Source organism: Sylvia atricapilla, chromosome 6 (genome assembly GCF_009819655.1).
Source record: "Sylvia atricapilla isolate bSylAtr1 chromosome 6, bSylAtr1.pri, whole genome shotgun sequence".
Taxonomy (NCBI): Eukaryota; Metazoa; Chordata; class Aves; order Passeriformes; family Sylviidae; genus Sylvia; species Sylvia atricapilla.
Window position 1 is genome coordinate 23,621,259 of NC_089145.1, and position 19,622 is coordinate 23,640,880.

A 19,622-nucleotide genomic window follows, 5' to 3' on the forward strand; every position below is an offset into this window, starting at 1 on the left:
CTTTTCCGGCCGAGGCGAGGGGCTCCTGGAGCACTGCACTGGTCCCGCCCACCAAATCCCGCTCCCCCTGAGGAGGGGCCAGGGCAGCCCAGAAGACCCAGACGCAGCAGAGGCCTGACACAGCGTGCTTTATTGCCAGGCTGTCACAGCCACTCACCGAGCTCGGAGAGAATGCACAGATCATAAATTATTTAACTTACAATAAATAAATAACCCTGCCAGCACCCTGCTACAAGCTTTTGGTTACCAGCTCCTGGTGGCCCATGCTGCAGCAGTTTATGAGCAGGAGGAGCAAGAAGGCTCCCTAAGAAGCATGAGAAACTGAAGTTCCCCAAGAAATAACTATAGTCTATGCAAGCTGAGGTACAGGAGCTGGGCTAGACAAAGCATTTGGGGCTGTGGAGGTTTAAACTGCTGAGCTGGTAGCCATTAATGCAATGTGATGCTACTTATTTTTGTAGTTTTAAGGGCTACACTGCTACTCCAACACTACCAATATTTACAAAAAAAACACCAGCTGGATTTTACTTGCGGACTGCTTCCTTTTCCCTTAGTGTTTCTGCCCACCCAGCCCCAGTAGGTGCTCTACATGCTTGCAAGCCCTACCACCTGTGGCCAAGGAATTTAACGACCCTATCCCTCTCTTCCAAATTCTCTGAAATTCACTTTTCCAAATGACCCTAATATGCTGTTGGAGGGCTGGGTAGACCTCACAGGTGGGCACTCAGTACAGCAGCGGAGCCAGACAGCACCATGTAGTTAGTTACTGCAATCTAGCTTATTCGCTGTATTTGCTTTGGCAAGCCCTGGACACACAGAGGAGAAAGCACAAAGCAGAGACAGGTTGCATGGCAATATCTTAAGCTGCCCTTTTTTAGGAACTTCAGGAATTTCCTTACCTTTGATCATATGCAGATGCAGCTTTACTGGGAATAATAATGGAACGCAAGTGCAGAGCTGCTGCTGGCGATTTAACCACTCTGTTATCTGGGCCAAATCTGAACAGGGCTACACAACAAAACACTGGCAAGCGGCTGGTACTAGTGCTCCTGCTGCTTCAGCACCTGCTGAACTGCGGAACTGGGAGGGAGAGCCCCAGTGAGAGCACACCCGGCTGGTTCCAAGCGGCGCCAGTGCTGGCGGCTGCTGCCTTGTCTTGCCTGCCAGCAGAGGGAAGCATAACTCTAGCTGTAAATGGCTTCTACAGAGGCTCTTATTCCTGCACGGATTTGGAGCTAAGAAAAAGGCAAGTTGTTCCTGGGAAAAGATGGGTGAACCCGGCACTGGGGATTAGCACAGCCACACAACACGCTGCTGATGGAGACAGAACCCACTATTAGAGCAGATGCTCTGGGAGGAGGTGCTGTTCCTCCAGTGCGTTCTGGAGAAACCCAAGATGGGAATGGTGCCCACCCTCAAAACCTTCAGTTTTCAGAGGAGTCTGTCTCTTCGTTGGAGCCTTCACTCTCAGCATCCATTTTTCGACGATGGTGTAGAGGTTTCCAAGGTGAGTTAATCCTGGGTGAGTTACGAACGGGCATATTTGCTGTGTCTGCACTGGAGCTGGCAGGACCAGAGACAGAAAGTCCTGAAACCTGAGCTACCCTGAAAGAGAAAAGACAAGTGCTAGGCAGCATGTTGCAAAAACTTCTACTGCAGCACTCTTGGAGTAAACCTGGAAGAACGACTTTAAAACTAGCACAGAGATGGAAAGATGTTTGTGGCATAGAGGGAGAACACATTGTACTGGTACCTCCCAGAGTCACTATGTGAATCTTCTCATATTTAAACGTATCTTCTGGACTGATCTCTTTCTTTCCAACACTCCTATTTTTCACCATCCAAACAAAATTTCCCTGTTCATTAGAGACTGCTGCTTGCTCTAGATCCCTCTTTGAGTCACACTCTTCCCCTCTGTTTCTGAAGACCTGTAAGGATTTTGTTAACTGCACTGAGGTACCACAAAGAAAGAAGCCCTTCACGTTCAGACTGCTCTTTCAGCTCTGTTGTGTAGTAGAGCAGAGGAATAGGACAGTACTTTATTACACTCTTCTATAGCATGCTACCCTTAATCTGTTGCTTTACCTCCTAGTTTAGGCAATTCCACTTACAATTTCTCAAGTTCCTGATCCATGGCAGGATCCAGAAACAAGTCCCCTTTATCTGGCAGAGCCCCTGGGAAAAAGAAAAAAAAAAAAAACACCAATGAAAGTATCCGTAGAGTTAGGCAATTCATGCTTCAAGAAAAGTGTTCAAGCCATAGCAGCATCTAAAACCTGCAAGACAGAGAACATTTTTCCTTACATCTGTTAGAGAAATGGACACAATGTTGAGGATTATAGACAGATGAAGAAGGATGATCCATTTTCTTTGTCTTTCATACATGCTGTAGCTGAGCTCAGACTAAAGGGGAAGCAGCCTCAGTAGTCTCAGCAGTTTCACTTCCTACAGCCCTGAGGATTGGCAGTTTTCATTCACTGTAAAAAATTAGAGTACTGACTGTCAGGGAGATGGCAGTCTCTTAACTTTGGGCCTCTGTTCATTGCCCAGTATAGTCACCAGTACCAGATGTAATAGATGTGGTGTTCTCAGTGCCACAGCCCAAAACATGCACTATAGCGCCCAGGGTTATTTATGGTTTTGTGCCACCTGCCTTTCCTGTAGTGCACTGATCTTGGGGATCAAAACACTCCACAGATTTAAGGCTTTTGCTTTCCTTGCAACTCAGGAAAGTCAGGCCTGACTCTCATGCACATTGTCTACAGGAGTTAAGTGTGGGTGAACTGTGCTCTAGCATTTTTTGCTGTCTGGATGTGAGCAAGAAAGGCTGGGCCAGAACTTGGGTACCCTCTCAGCATAAGATCAACATGCTCCTTTTCACATTAGAAACCTTACTCTAGATGAAGGACATGGTATAGTTCAGGACTGGAACAGCTGATTGAGACTCTTTGCTCTTCTCTGAAAACACTGGGACCTTAGCAGAGCCAGAAAGGAAAACGGCGCTCTTAGGAAAGACCTCCTTCCTAATTCTTTAACAAATACTACCTTGGATAGGGGTCATGGGAGAGTGTGATCAGCCATCACAGAAATGACAGGACAGCACAGAGATTGACTACCAGAGCCTGGAGAGTACCACTACACACCAGGACAAAAAACCCATTTGATAACCTATATCAACAGTACAGTGAGGAATGCTCTTTTCTAAGGTTTTTCAGGAGACTTGGGTGCTACACTCAATACATTTGGGAAGAGGCTTTGTGTTCCTTGTGGGGATGCAGATCTGTTTGCTGGCTCTGTCACCTTGCTCTTGCAGGAGAGGCTGGAGAGCCAGCTGTCCCACAGAGGCAGGCTGGCAGCAGTCATCAAAAATGTAGCAATGAGTGCCTGAAAAGTAGAGTAAGTTTAGACCAGAACCAATTCCTCCATTTATTTGGGTTCTGGTCTATTCCTCCTGTAAATGAACAGGAAATCTGGCATTGCAAAACTGTGTCAGGAGATCCATGGAAGTGTCCCAATCTGCTTCTTTTTGTGGGCTCAATTAAAAGAATAAGCAACTAAAACTTAATTTGTTTCTGTAGTTGCAGAGTGCACAGTGAAGTCTCTAGGGCACAAGATTTACTTGGGAGAGCTGATAAATGGCAATTGAAGAATTCACAAATCAACACTGACATTGGAGATACACTGCAGATTCCAGTCTGCCTGGCAAACTCAGAGACACTGTACCAGCCTGAACAAGCTGCTTTAATCCCTATCCCTGTTCCTCAAGAGGAGCTGCTGGCTTTGTGAGACCAAAACCTCCTCTGCCTGAGACTGCTCTCACCAAAGGGCTTTGGGGAGCTTGTGATCCCCTACAGACCAAAGACTATTGAAATCACCCTTCAGGAGAGATTAAAAGACACCAGGAAAAGAATCCTCCTATCCTTGCCAAAAACGCTAGCACCTGTCAGACTTGTGGTTGCTGCCCCTCCTCTGAGAGAGGCCTCAGCAGGAGGCTGGCAGAGGGCCAGAGGACAGGCCTACATTAATGGAAACGAAAACCCACTCACTTTGTAGATGGCACAATGGAGACTGTGGGCAGAATTTTTTTTTTCTTTTCTTTTCATCTGTTTTCTTTATGCTTGACTAGAAGTGGATTTCATAGGGCAAAGAAAAAAAAGATTGTGATTGCTGCCATCCAGGCATCACCTTCCTCACAGTGAATACACTGCTGTCTAAGCCTGTTTTCAGAGGGGATTGCAGGGCTGTATTCATGCACCTTTGATATATAATCTGCCCTGCCCCAGAGGAGCATTAGCAGCTTAAATGGTTTGCTGTAAGAAGGGGCTCAGCCAGGGAAGACACGCTTTTACTGTACTATGACACACACCTGTGCAAAAGAAGCAGCCCTCAGGCAAGGTACACCTTTTCATTGAGTTTTGTCTTTGCAATTAGGGACTGGCAGATACTCAGGCCCAGAAGTAGAGGAAGAGGAGACCCAAAGACAGAGAGAGACATCTTCCCTTAATGGCCAGGTCATTTGCTGAGTGGAGATGAGTGAAGATGAGTGTTTGGGAACACCCCCACACACAGCCCTCCCTCCCTATTCCTGCCATTTAAATTTCTCTCTTGCATACAGTCTTGTCAAACAGAGAAGCCATTTCTGTTCCTCTTTGTAGGAACAGGGGAGGAGGAGGAGGAAGAGCACAAGCAAGGCATATAGGGGAAATATGAAACTGTGAGTGAATTCTGGATGGATTATATACTGTCCTTTGCCAATGTAGCACTGCTTCCTTGCTCCAAACCTGCACAACATAGAAACAAGCAGTAAGATGCTGGTTGGTAATCACAGTGGTTCCCACAGCAGTGTGGTACAGATTTTTGTAGCAGTTTGTGTTTTATGACTGGATTTTCAGCAGGCCAAAGATATCTACTAGCAAGATCACACTGCCTTGAGGGAAGATGGGGAAGAACTGGGAAAGACTGGGCTTTTAACCTTTGAGCCAAGGAGACAGCAGAGGTTTTTCATTAGGAGTGCTTTCTTTTCTTATATATGAGAGCAGCCATTTAAAATCTGTGGAAGCACCAAGGGCTAAAACATAGGATGGCACCTCAATTCAAAGTAATCCTTGAGGAACCTTCATAGCTTCAGGCAGACAGTAAGGCACAGAGTTATGTTTTTAAAGTTAATCCATCAACAAAAAGATTAAAAGCTTCCTTCACTCTCTTCCTGACTGTAAAATGTGGGTTATAATTACAAAGGAAATCCATGACTGAAAATCAAGAACTGTATCATTTAGAGAGGTCTTACCTAGGGCTCGGTTGATGCCCTGATCCTTTGCAAGAGCCATAAGGAATCCATAGAAGGTCATTCTTTGCACGCTACTCAGCATTTCCTTCACAAGAGCAGAAGGCGGGCAGCTAGGAAAAGAAAGACAGAGATCATCTTGTCTTCTAAATAATATTTTTTTTTCTAAGACCCAGCTCAAAATCAAGAAATAAACCCTTTTACCTGTTCTAACACTGTCAGGTTGCCCTGACTCAGTGTAAAACAGCCACCAGCTTGCTCATTGATCATTGGATCTTTCCTCCATTTGCTAAGCAAGATCTTTGAGCTGGGGGACATCCCTAGGAGCAATCTTACCTGTCTTCATTCCAAGGACAGTGAGAAAAGACTAGAGTCACTCAGAGGCATACACATCCCAACTTTTAGCATGTTTTTTCAAAAATCCTCTGGGAAATACTTTTTTTCAGAAGCCAATAAAATTTCATAGAAATGTTAAGTTTGGAAAAGACTAAGACCACTGAGTACAGTGGTTAATGGAGCACTGCTGTGTTCACCACCAAACCAGGAAAAGACTAAGACCACTGAGTACAGTGGTTAATGGAGCACTGCTGTGTTCACCACCAAACCAGGAAAAGACTAAGACCACTGAGTACAGTGGTTAATGGAGCACTGCTGTGTTCACCACTAAACCGTGTTCCTAACTGCCACATCTACACATTTTTGAACACTTTCAGTGATGCTGTTATCACAGTATTATCAGTGAGAGTCATCCAAGGGGCAAGAAAACCTCTCCAATGATAGCCTAAATATGTCAGAGAACACTATTTAGGTGAGGAGTAAATTAGCATATTCCCTTCTTCTACACTCACCTTGACCCCTGGTCCTGAGTTCTAAGAAGTATCTTCATGGTGATTCTTGCTCTTGACCAATACTCCTTGAAGGATTTCATGCAAAATCAAACTGTCTCATAAAGAGGAAGTGTTGAACAGTCAGTGGTGTAATGGGACCCCTGGGAGATGTGGGAGTGGGCTGGTGATCCCTCAGGCAGAAGTGGTTACCAAAGCCTGACTGAGTATTGAGCTACTGCATGAAAGGCTGGGAATGGCTCCCCTCCTAGTGCTGTGCAAAGCCTGACCTACCAGATGGGCCCACAGTACTCTTCCCATCTGAAGTTCTCAGGACATACAAGGAATGTAGAGCTTTTGTTGTTTAAAAGAACAAAACCCATCAACTCTGTGCTTAGATCTATAGCACTGGACAGCAGTAATTTTGTGGATCACAAATCTGGATTTGGACACCTAAAGTAGAAATCAGACCATGACCTTCTAGGAGGGCACTTCTCACTACCTGCAAGAAACTATGATGAAAGTGTCTGTCAAAGCTGTACAGTAAGGTCTGGTGTTGCTCCATTCTCTGCTGAACTAAAGTTAGTCTTGTGCCTGGAATCTGTAGCTGGAGACCAGCTCCAGCACAGGCTCAGGTACAGACTGACAGTGTGAAATCGCCTGGGTACTCAGGCTTCATACTCTATCCACCCAGTGGGCTCTTTCAACTCCCAAGAACTCAACTGCACTTGTTTATCCCCTCTAGCTAACTCATCTATCTCTCCTTAATGAAAGTGTCAATGCGGAAGTGAGATGGAGAGGAGAGACCCAAATCCATCTATTACTTCAAGAATCAGTTTAAACCCCATCTTTCTTTGGTCCATAAAATTGTTTCTCTCATTCAGATAAAACTGTTCAGCTATGATGTTTCCCTTCGTACTTCTTCAGTGAGAGCCATGTGGGACTATCAGCTTGTTCAAAGTTCTCTCTTTCTTCAATCTTACAAAGGGTCTCCAGAGAGAGAGACTTCAAATTTGTATTTGAGATTCTATTCCTACCTGTATTTTGATCTGTCACACAAGGACTCCAGGCACTGGTAGAAGAGGGATGCCTCTACTCCTTCAAGCGGGTTGCAGTCATTTGGGGGCTGGCGCTGCCGATGTTGCCCAGAGGACGATGTTGGCACAATCACAGTATTTGGATTCTTACCAGCCAGCAGGTCTTGATAAATGGCAGCCACACTTTCCAGGAACTCTAAAAGAACAGAAAGCAATTTAAAACTCAGAGCTGTAACCAGCAAAGCACCCTCCTGACCTACCAGACTGTGGCTTAAACTGTTGTTCTATGTTGTACATAGTACTAACTGGAAATAAGCACAACTCTACAGCATCCTACATGTTCAGAACAGATATTATGCATGCTCATACAGCCATTTCCTTAGAAGTTGCTGTCTTCTTATTAGGATGATTATGAGAGGTCACTCACTCTGTTGAGAAGATTCATCTCAAGGGAACAAAGGCTAGCTAGTACACTGATAAAACAGTGAAGCATGAAAGCTAATGTCAAACAAAAACTAGTTTGTGAAGTCGAAAATGTTTTCCTTCTTCATGTCTTGCCACTGATTAAGAGCTCATCCAAGTTGGGAGCAAACTGTATTGAACTGCAACAGGAGGAAAGGGAGCATGTTAGTTAGGGCTCCAGGCTGTATCCCAGCTTGCTTCTGTGCTGCTCCAAAGTAAATATAACACAGGATCTAGAAGAAGGGCCAGGGCAGGTCAGGCCTAGAGTTGGCAGAAAGCCCCTCCCCAGGCTCCTCATACTACCCACTGTTTACTGCAGGAGTCTAATTTTAAACAAGTTTGTTTATGGATGTGGTCAGCAGTTTACAAATCTAGATTCCATTTGGAGTGGTTTGCATGTGTGTGGGTTGGTGGGAGAGTGTATGACAGGCTGTGTGTGTGCACTGTGCCTGAGTGAACAGAACAGGGATGGGATCTTTGAGTGTGTGTACACAAGAATGAGCTTGCCAGGACTGCAGTGGCATTTAATTTCCAAGTGAATGGAAGTGCAATGCTGTGCGTGTGATGGGTGGAGAGGAAAGTCAGGATGTCAGCAGGCCCTGGGGCTGTGCTGAGGTTCTGCAGCTCCATGGAAATATTTGTTATATCAGAGAAAACTTTCCAAACACATTTTCTGTCCCTGACTAAAGGCATTGCAAGCCTGGTTCTGCCCAACTCAAAATCCCCATTTTGAACGGTTTTTTTACAATGACTTGTCATGGATAAAGTTGTGATACACACAGCAGAGTTACAAGGGAAGTATATACAGAGAACTATTGAGAAAAAGAGATTATTGTATTAGGGATAGCAGCAGACTCCTAAGTGCTAGTAAGATGGGAACTCACAGGTTGGATCAGATAGCCACCCAAGTTTACTCTCTGACCACAGACTCTCCTCGCAACAGCTTCTAGCCAGTGCTTCTCAGTATCCAAACCTGGCCCATTTTGCCTGGTCGAGGCCAATTGTGAGCTGCATCCATCAGAGGGAGCCATTTCAGTGTGAGTGGACAGAAGTTTATGAGCTTTATGTTAGAAAGTGATGCGTGCCAGGAGGTGAGAAAGTGGCATGCTAGCGAGTGTTTGGAAGCATATCTAATGCTTCCCTCTTTTTGTCCTGAATGAGATTCTCATTCAGTCATTCTCCTGAATGACCAACAATATGAAGACTGTTCAGATGGATTATCTGTTCCTTTTGCTTTCCAACTAGGGGGTCACAAATCAAACAAAAGAGGTGGTTCTTCACAGGACAGATGTCAAACCTGTGCAATTCTTTGCCAAAAGCTGTGGAGGTTACAATTTTATGTGATTTCAAGGAGAGGCTGGAGAAGTTCTTGGAAGTGGAGTCCACTGAGGGTTCCTAAACCCATGGGAATTATACCCAGTTCAGAAACTCTGAGCTGAAACCAGCTCATAGTTGAGCAAATATTAAGGGGAAAAATTACATTGATTTGCCCAGTTGCTTTTTCATTTAAAGGTACCAGCTGGTGGGCTTTTCCTATCCTGTCTTCCAGTAGGATTGAATAATTTCCTTAAAGAAAGGGAAAAAAATCTTCCTAGTAAAAGCTAATTGTTAGCTGCTAACATAATCTAGATAAAGCTGGAAATTTATGTCTCAAGGCCAAGACAAATAAATGCATTAGACACAGCAGTTGCAGGTATGTTGTCATTCACAACAATTTGGAATCTTCTTATTAAGTCTCCTGTCTCTTGACATCTGTGATGCTTTTCATCAGTAGAGCCCATTAGCTATGTATTTTCTGTGAAAAAGCATATCCTTTCAAGTTTCAAAAAAGTGCAAAGATTGGGAAGCTGTAGAGTTGTAAGGCTACAAGTGGGAGAAGTCAACAGCTTCCCAGCATTTACCTGAGTAGTAGAACTGGATCTGGAAAGCAAAGAGGAAATCAGAAAAAGACATCAGGCAATCCATTGCATCATCCATCAGCACAATCCTATGATAAGATGAGAGAAATAGTTTAGCATCTGCAGAAAAACTAAAGCCTGTAACCAGGAACCCCAGACCTTGCAGAAGTGCAGCAAAGGAGCTATGTGCAGTTGAGGATTGCTAGTGGCCCAGTATAAGTTAGGAGAGAGAAATGGGAACAACGATTGCAGCACGGATGTGGATGCCCTAATATCAAATGAAGGCAGCTTAGGAAGCTGAAGTGAGGAGAACATGCTGAATGTCAATCACACACTTCAGCTACATTGTGAACAGAGCAGTGCGACATTCAAAGCCTGGTGGACATGATGGAACAAACACCGGTACAAAAAACTACAAGGCTGGTTCACATTGCTGTATAGAATTTAGAATATCCTGAGTTGGAAGGCATCCACAAAGATCATCATAGTCCAGCTTCTAAATGTGACCACAGACAGGACAGTTACACAAGTAGTAAACTGGTATAAGCAGAACAAGACTCATGCTATTCCTGTTTATCAGAATTCATCAAACTGGGACATTTTTCAGATTTATAAAGGTCACAACAGTTGCAGTTCACCATCTACACCCAAACAAACTCTACTTGACTACAGAGGAAATAACATTGCACCAACAGCTTCCTAACTGCACTCTGTGAACATCTTCCCTTCCTGATAAAAGAATCAGTCTCCTTTAATATTAGGTCTATTATTTGACTATCAAATCGAATTTCATGCAACTGAAGACTTCTTGGGTGAGGGACAGTCTTCTTTGTCTCTGCTAAGTCCTAGGTGTATGTAGGGAGCTACATGCATCCCTATTTTGAAGCATATTTTCTGAATACGGAAAATACCAGCCACAGGCCATAAAGATGAAATATAAGCGATAGCAAAGTCCAATTCTTCCTTTCAGGAAAAAACCTGTGGATTTCAGGGCAAAAATGAAAAAGAAAACAAAAACAATGCTCTGGTCCCTGCCACCACTACCTAAAGATAAAAAGGTCAATCTCTGAAATGGGGAAAATCAAACTCATCTAATCAATGACAGCTTAGACTGCAAAACAGAAGAAAATATTCCACTTTAATGGGAAAAACCCCAGACTATTCAGGCAAAGCTAAAGAAAGGCAATTGGTATTTCTTTCCAACTTCATGTAGGTCTACTGAACCTGTAGCATCTGGCATACTGTGCCATATGACAATTGTCAGTTCATTACAGCCAAAGTATGGGCCATCCAGGAGGACCCTTTTAACACAGGGCCAGATGCAGTCTGCACACCAACTCCTGTAGCATCAATTGTCTAAACACATTGCTGGGGAAACACTGTTCTGTCTAATGTAAAAGACTCCAGGGAGCTGTGTGGGAGGCTGACCTAGAAGAACATAGGATCTTGCAAGACTTCCCTGCCACTCAGACCAGTTCTGTTCACTGTGGCAAAATCAAACATGTAGAGCAGCTTGAATTAATTATCTCAAAGAAGAAAGACTGGGGCTAAGAGGGTCCCCAGGAGAAAAGCCAGTATTTAAAACAAAACCCTTTGAAGATGTCAAAGTGCTTCTGATTTATTTATTACATTCCAGAAGCCTCCTCTCCTCCTGTCTAAAGAAGCAGTAGCTTCAGTTCTTAATTCTCACTAATAAGCATGTTACTGAGATTGTCGGTGGCCACATCAAGGAAATGGCTTTGAAGCTGGCAGGCAGAGCATCTTCATCTCTCAGGCAATACTGCTCAGCCACTGGCATTTCCAACCACTATTTAAGCACTGGAAATATGATTGGCCACATCACTGATGAGCTGCACTCCCTCCTTTGAAATGATGGTCTGTCTCCCAGATACCCTCAAAGCACCAAAGCTTTCTTCTACAGGATGCATGAAAACAACAGTGGAGAGTGGTTTTACATATTTGTTATGCAGAGAGACAATATTACATCACCTTCATACCAAGAAACTCATTTCACTTGTTAAATGTAAAACTCTGGTCAATGGCAGTGCTCTGCAGCACCAAGTTCCAGTCTCTTACTCAGAGGAGAGCATGAGGACATACACAGAAGTATGAAAATTCGCTGGACAGTTTTTTGCTGTTAAAGTCTGAGGAAGCCTGTACAGCACATATGTGATGGAGGAGCATCTAAATAGAAGCAGGTGCACTCTGGTGCTGGGTTACTGACTCCGCTTGGCCCAGGGGTTTGCACGCCGGAAATGTTGAGAAGTTTTTAAATCCCATACAATCATTTATGAGGAGATTGACTGCAGCTGGCAATCCCCCCACACAGCCGGCTGACTGAGCACTCAAGGAATCTGAGAGAACATCATATGCAACATACCTGTACCTCTTCCTTGAAATATCTGGCAAGGAGAAAAACCTAGCTATGGACTGTAACCTAGACATCAGGACCAAAACTGAGGACAAAATCTGAAAGTCTGAACTGCAACTCAAGAGTTCATCAGGTATCTCATATTTCAAGGGGTTTTTCTTCTCGTTCAAATTAGACTTTAAACCCTGAGGCCACAGATGTATTTAAAAAGTTAATAGTTGGCACTCAGTGAATAATGAAAATCAAGGAGGAACGTTGGAAAGGACTGAAGAAAAATGCCTGCATTTGAGGCATTCTGGTAGAGGGTACAGTGGTCTTTCAGGGTTCAAGTGGGTTTGGCTGGCAGAAAAGCCTTACAATTGTGCCAATGGGGAAACTTTATGGTCTCCTGATTGTGGTTAAAATCTCAGAAATCCAGACTAGACAGGATGTTCCCAGGACGAGGCAAGTTGAAAGGACTTTTACCATTTTCTGCTACCATTAAAGGCTAGCTGACACAATTTGTTTTAAGTCCAGGCTGGCTCAAATGAGCTTTCAGAGACTTGGTTTATTTACTGAGACACAGAGGCAAAAATAAGCAAAACATACAAAACAGTCTGCACTCTTAGGCAATCTTTTACCAACAGGGGTACTGAATTGCAAGCCCCAGTTCTATTAGTACTGCTAATGGCTATGACCATTTGGGGAAAAGAAATCCAAGAAATCTCACAGACACAGATATCCTAGTTCATTTTTTGGGTATGACTTCTGCGTTTGTGTAGCACCAGGAACAGGAAAATAGAGCTCTCTGATGTCACGTGAATAAAACCTATATTGTTGTCGTCTCTGTTCTTATGTTCTGACATACCTTGATCTTAATCCTGTTGTTTGTTATCAGAGCATAGCAACAGCTCCTGCACGAGTGGACTGCACTGTGCTGTGAGATCATCTCAGTCATGCAGCACTGAGGCTACACCTATGACTGCCCACTTCCCAGCAGCACCAGTGCAGGTCCTGGCTGTATCACTGAATGTTGTGGCTACTCCCACTGCTAATTTATTTAATTCCTTTCTTGAAGAAAATTAGCAACAAAACCATTGGAGGCATGCAGACTGAAGAAGGAATAATGTCTCTAGGTTTGCATATGACACTCATGTTTTGCAAAGACTAGGTCTATGGTGCTGTAAGAAAGTCTGCAGAGCTCACCCTTCTAACAGGCAGAGACCAAGGATGACAATGGGAAGTGAAGACCAGAAAAAGGACAAGAGAGTGAGCAACAGTTGTAAGCAAAGAGAAAAATGGTTTAGAAATATGACAATTTTTATTAAAATTGTTCTAATAAATTAGCTTGTTACAGAGCTAGCAATGTGCAAGTAAATCTCTAGCCAGCCAAAAGCAGGAGTGAGGTCACCCCCACCTGAGCCTGGGTGCCTCTGACAGAGATCTCATATCTCTCCAACACCTGCTCCAAAAGCCACAGCTTGTCTGTCTCTATGGCACATGCACAACAGTGCAGCAGGCCCCTGAATGGGGCCTCTAGTTTACAGCAGCCTTGTGGAATAAATTCCTTGACACAAACATCACAACATGTGTAGATATGCTGAAGTCTCCTTCATTGCATGCACCATCACAAATTCCTGCACAGTTCAGCTGGAGCCCTATGAAATACACACCAGCACACAGGGCTGGTGCTTGTGTACGTCCATGAAAGGAAGCAGTAGATACATCTCTGCTACAGGGCTAGTGTTCTTTCTTAGTCTGGCACTGGGGGACAAGCAACTGAACAGATGTGTGTACCTTATTACATTTTCAATATAAGATAGTTAATAATCAGCTGCCTGGGCTGGACTGGAATCAGCAAGCACTATCAGTAAAATATTCCATATCACATTATCAATGCCCTGAGCCAACTGCCAGCTTTTTGACTTGTCTAGATTAAAATAAAATTTCAAACAGATTAGCTGCCATGTTCTTACCAAACATACTTTAAAACACTGGCAATCCTTCAGAGGTTAGTGTGTTTAAATGTGATCAACCATAGAAGCTGGGGCAAGGGGGAACACATTTTAGAATGGTAAACAGTATTTAACACAGAGTTTAAAAAGCATGTCAGTTAAAAACATATCGGCTAACATTCTTTTATCTGCAACTCATCTGAACCAACACAGAGCCAACAGCAGCATTCTGCATTGATACTTCAGTCTTTGTATATCTTAAATATACACTCTTTCACATTGCCAGGGAAACACCCCGTTCTTAACCTCAAAAGATGGTGTTTCTTTTCCCCAAAACCTTAGAAGCTGCTCATACCTTTACCCACAGGTCTAGTTCAGTCCATGCATGTAGGACTAATCTTGCCTTTAAACAGAGAATGAGGACCCACCTTGCTGCTTTCTGAGTGAGTTCCATTGGGAAGTCAGGGCAGAGCAACTGCAGCAGGCAGTGGTATTCCTGTGCTGTCAGCAAATCTGCAGGAAAAGAGAGGTGAGAACATTGTAATTCTTTTATAGGCTGTTCCCTCCCCTTGCTTCCTCTCTAGGAAAAAAGCCTCATATTTCCTTTACTTCCAATTCAAGTAGCCTGAGTATCAAAGACAATATAACTGCTCCCTAGACTTTCAGAGCTGGGCTCTTCAGATGGAATTTCCAGCACCATCTGAAAAGAGGCCTGATGAAAGGGAAACCCTGTTGAACAGGCTCCTGCAGAGAAACTGGTAACAGGTAGTGAGTGATTCAGTGTGAAAAAGGGGTAACCAAAACAGGGCAGTTTCAAGTGAGAACACAGTTTGGTTTGACTTGAATATAACCATGTGTAAAAAGGAATAATTTCAAAGTTGCTTAAATTTGCTGAAATTCACTGGCATGGTGACATTCCCCACAATACACTTCAAAATCATCCACAGAACATCTGGCAGCAGTAACAAAGGCAAACAAGATTTTCGGGTTGTGTATGGAAGGCTACAGAGTATAAACCACAGACATTATTACTTTGGCATTCAGTAAGGCAGCTGGATGGTCTCTTTTGGAATAATGTGTACAAATCTGGTCACTGTATTATAGGAAGCACAGAACAAAGATCCAAAAAACACAAGAAAACCAATCAAATTTTTCATGTTTTATAGAACAGCTTTGCGAAAGACTGGTCAAGAAGGAACTCTGTGGCTCAGCAGAAGGAGTCTGAAGGAGGTGACTCTTAGGGACGCTTATAGGATCTCAAGGGAATGGAAACATCCAGATGTCAAAAAGCCCTACATGATTGTATGTTCACAGTCCAAAAGAAGACGACTAGCTGAACAGCAGCAATTTTGCAGTACTTCTATATACAGAAGAATGCAAAGTATGGAAGAGAGAGCCAGAAGCGGAAGTAGAGCCAAGCAGCAGTCAGGGAAGGGGATCTCAAGGGCACTGGCAGTGAGACTGAGGTACAAAGCATAAGTTCTTTTGCCACAAACACGTTAGTCTTCATTAGGCTCTAATCCAAATAATTAACCTTATTTCAGATGATAACCACAACTTAGAATTACAGAATCATTAACGTCCAACCATTAACCAACACTGTCAAGTTCACCATGTGATGCCCTAAGCATCACATCAACATGTTTTCTGAACTCTTCCAAGGATGGTGATTCCATCACTTCCCGGCGGGGGCAGGGGATACCAATGATTGATCACACTTTCAGTGAAGAAATGTTTCCTAATATCCAATCTAAACTTTCCCTAGTACAACTGGAGGCCATTTTCTCTAACCTTGTTACTTGGGAGGAGAGACCAACCCCCATCTCTCTACAACCTCTTTTCAGGTAAATGTAGAGAGGAGTGTAAGGTTTTCCCCAAGCCTCCTTTTCTCCAGGCTAAAAAACACCAGCTTCCTCAGATATTTCTCCCAAGACTTGTGCTCCAGACCCTTCACCAGCTCCGTTGGCCATCTCTGGACACGCTCCAGCACCTCAATGTCTTTCTTGCAGTGAGAGGCCCAAAACTGGTTGCAGGGTTCAAGGTGTGGCCTCATCACTGCTGAGTACAGGGGGACAGTCAACGTCCTGGTCCTGCTGGCCACACTACTCCTGATACAGGCCAGGCTATTTGCCTTCTTGGCCACCTGGGCTGCCATTCAGAAAGACCTCCACAGGTTGAAGAGATAGGCAGAGAGGAAGCAACTGAAATTTAACAAAGGCAAATGCAGGGCCCTGCACCTGGGAAAGAAGAACCCCATGCACTAGGCTGGGGGCTGACCTGCTGGAAAGCGGCTCTGCAAAGAAGGATCTGGGGGTCCTGATGGACACCAAGCAGTCCTTGAGCCAGCAGTGCCCTTGTGGCCAAGAAGGCAAATGGTATCCTGAGGTGCACTAGGAAGAGCATTGCCAGCAGGTCTAGGGATGTGATCCTGCCCCTCTACTCAGCCCTGGTGAGGCCAAATCAGGAGCACTGTGTCCAGTTCTGGTATCCTCAGGACATGAGAGACATGGAACTCCTGGAGCAGGTCCTGTGGAGGGTTACAAAGCTTATTAAAGGTCTGGAGAATCTCTCTTACAAGCACAGGCTGAGTGACCTGGGCCTGTTCACCTTGAGAAGAGACAACTGAGAGGGCACCTCATCAATGTCTATCAGTATCTGAAGGGAGGGCACCAAAAGGATGGAGCAAGGCTCTTTTTGGTAGTGCCAAACAGTAGGACAAGAAGCAACAAGTGGAAACAGATGCACAGGAATTTCCACATAGATATGAGAAAGAACTTCTTTACCATGGGAGTGACCATGCACTAGGTTGTCCAACAAGGTTGTGGAGTCTCTCTCACTGGAGATACTCAAGAACCATCTGGATGCAATCCTGTGTCATGTGCTGTAGGATGACCTTGCTTGTGCAGGAAGCTTGGACCAAATGACCCACTGTGGTCAGCGACCCATTCTGTGATTCTCCACAGGCCCAGCACAGGAAGCAGGTTACATGAAAACAGAGAATTTGGGCATATAAAAGCTCTTGTTGAAACAGACAATTTCTCGTTAGTGAACAGGATAGTATGGACCTCTTACTCTCCAAGGATTTCTAAATCTGGCCTTGAATAATGCTGGGCAATAAATTTCTGATTTTTGCTAAAAAGTCTAGCTGTTGGTCTAAAGGAATCACATCAATTAGAAGCTTTATGCAATACTCAATTTCCATTTTTTATTTACTTAAATTAAAATTCCTATTTATGCATCCTTACACTTCTTGCTTGCTATTATTTTTTCTTTCATTTGTCAACAGACCATTATAATAACCCTTTCTTCATACTGTATCGTATTCAATTTACTTAACAGATAATTACCTTTACCTAAAGTTAAATCTGTTTACCTTACCCTCTACTTCTTTCCCTACTTAGCCCAGTTATCTCTGTTCCTCTGTTTTGATCCCCTTTAGATTTTCACAGTGTGGTGTCCAGCAGCGTACAAAGCATCCTTCATGCATTCAGAACAGACAGGCTCTAGGAGGATAATCTGCCTGCTTTAATCAGCTAAGGCACTTTTCATTAATTTTGGGTTTTAGTCTCTTCTTTTCTCTGTGACAGTGAAGGAGTTTGAGGTTGGGTTTTTTTTTTTTTTTTTGAAGGATGAGGTTTCTAAAGAAAGTTGCACTTTTTTCTCAGTCCCTGTCTGATTGATAGACAAAAGCAGCTTGAGAAGGTAACTGGGCCCTAAAAGCATAAGTTTTGAGGCACAAATAGAGATCTCTCACTTGGCAGAAGTAACATAGTTCAAAAACTTACAATAATTTATGCTGTCTTTTTCTTCTCTCTCTTCTTACCAAATCACAGCATTATCCTTATTCCTCTACCATAAAACAACAAAACAATATAGAATAAAAGCAGAAGTCTGCTCAGAAAGAATTTGGGAAAAGGTGGCAGAGATCCTCTCCAAACCAGCACATTAGAGAATGAAGTTTATTGTCAATAAAAGTGGAATTAATTACAGTTTCAATCTTCAGGCAAATGGTCGATTTAGACTAGAAACTGCCCATAAAGCTGAAGTGCTGCGGAAAAGTTCCTGCTCTAAAGAAACCCTTTGTTTCTAATGCCTGGGGAAATGGCACCAAATTATTCACTGAAGTACGCAGGCAGACCTTTTTAGGCTGTAACACAACTCAGCTGTAGATACCCCAGGCGCCTGACCAACAAATCATACCAATTTTTCAGACTATAGCTGGGTACCTTTTATACAGGAAGTGGGATCACCACAGACCTTAGGAGGTGTCTTCAGCTTGCTGTGATCACTGTTTTCCTATCCCCTACAGCAAGGTCAGTGAAGACCATGCAGAAAATTACATTTACCCATTTACCACATTGACTGCCAAGAGCTGCTTGGAATAAACAAAGGCAGTTTTGGTGCATGACCACGTTGCTCCTTCCTGTCTCCAGGCCACAGCTGAGTAAATAGAGTTCAATGTTGCATGATGAAGAAAGAAAGAAAAGAAGGAAGGTACCAGTCAGAATGAGTGAAAACTGGAATCCACAACTGCTACTTTGGTTGCTACCACAAATTACTGCATCTCAAGTTCCAGTAACAAATGAAGCAAATCATGGAGTGTTTAAATCTGACCCCACAGCATAGGGCAGTGAGATACACACACTCTACTGTGCCCTCGCAGTGGAACAAACTTGCTCACAACCATATGCTTAAGGATGGAGATTGCAGTCTCCATGTTAGTCATGTTCATTTACAGCTGAACTAACACTTCACTCTTCTACTAAAAAAGAACTAATAACAAATTCCAAAGTCATTTTTAAAACACCAGCTCACTAAGAAGGAGCTTAACAGGAAGTACTTCGACCATTCATTCAGCATAATTTTTGCTCTACTAGACTTCAAATTCTTGCCTAGCTTGTACTGCTACTGAGACCATGCCACTAGAAAAATCCTAATGCTTTCCTACAGATTGGATTGTCCTGTGAGTAGTTTATTGTCTTTTAGTGCCTGAGGCTGATTGTTTCTCATGTTTCAGAGGTACAGTGGAGAAAGAATTTTGTCCATGTGGTACAGTCTTAGAAGGTAGCACTTCCTGGATAAAAATGGCCTACCTTGAGAAACACTGAGGGAGCTGCTTTGTAGTTCCCTGGCGTTTAAAGCACATATTAAAGCTGTTTCTGGTTTGTATGTGGCTAACAGATGGCACACAATCTGGAGTGATGCAAATTCCAGGAATACTAAATGATGTGTTAATGCTGCTGTCAGTGTTGTGCATGAAGTGTAGACACACCTGAATTATCTTAAAACCAGTTATCTTTCATAATGACAGCAGCCTAGACCTAGAAGCCTGGAGCTCAGTGAAGGCTGTAAAATCTACCCAGGAAGCCAATAAATATTTAGGACTCAGCCTGAATTGCAGTCATTGCTGCTGTATCTAGGCTGCTTTCAGCAGAAGAGGTAGCTATCTACAACATTGTCACAACATTGTGACAGCTACAAAAATGCCCAAAGCAGTAGGAGAATATTTACTGCAGCTGGTGTATGAAATCGGCCCTAAAAAGTCACATTATTAGCTTCTTAGAAACACAAGGATTGCCTTGATGAATATACATTAAAGTTCCCTATTTCCATTTTTTTTTTTTTTTGTACAACCAGTATCCAAGCAGACTGGAGCCCTGAGCAATGTAGCTGTCCCCTTTGAATTACGGTAGGACACACAATTTCCACAGGTTGTTTTTCTACCACATGAAGTCATGCAGGAGTCATAAAGGCATAGAGCTGTAAATCAGTCTCCTGCAAATATAACAGCGAACAGCCAATTTTTTTTTTT

The 19,622-nt window shown here is 43.5% G+C and overlaps 1 protein-coding gene across 2 annotated transcripts; it reads right to left on the minus strand.

Moving 5' to 3' along the window:
- Positions 1-111: 111 nt before the first annotated feature.
- LOC136362520 (centriolar satellite-associated tubulin polyglutamylase complex regulator 1-like) lies at positions 112-14,322 on the minus strand. Of its 2 annotated transcripts, XM_066321134.1 has the most exons (7): positions 14,239-14,322; positions 9,509-9,594; positions 7,146-7,341; positions 5,288-5,397; positions 2,112-2,175; positions 1,414-1,605; positions 112-1,257 (listed from the first exon to the last, which is right to left on the minus strand). In XM_066321134.1, exons 1-6 carry the CDS (start codon positions 14,262-14,264, stop codon positions 1,425-1,427), a joined length of 663 nt encoding a protein of 220 aa, XP_066177231.1. In that variant the 5' UTR covers positions 14,265-14,322; the 3' UTR covers positions 112-1,257; positions 1,414-1,424. The 2 variants fall into 2 exon arrangements, with proteins under 2 accessions (XP_066177231.1, XP_066177230.1); XM_066321133.1 differs by having other exon boundaries at positions 112-1,605.
- Positions 14,323-19,622: the final 5,300 nt, after the last annotated feature.

Coding starts and splice junctions, on each gene's coding strand:
- LOC136362520 (XM_066321134.1), bottom strand. CDS start 14,264: ATGGAACTCACTCAGAAAGCAGCAAG. Junction 9,595..14,238: donor CTCACTCAGAAAGCAGCAAG/GTGGGTCCTCAT, acceptor ATCTTATCATAG/GATTGTGCTGATGGATGATG. Junction 7,342..9,508: donor GATCCAGTTCTACTACTCAG/GTAAATGCTGGG, acceptor CTGTTCTTTTAG/AGTTCCTGGAAAGTGTGGCT.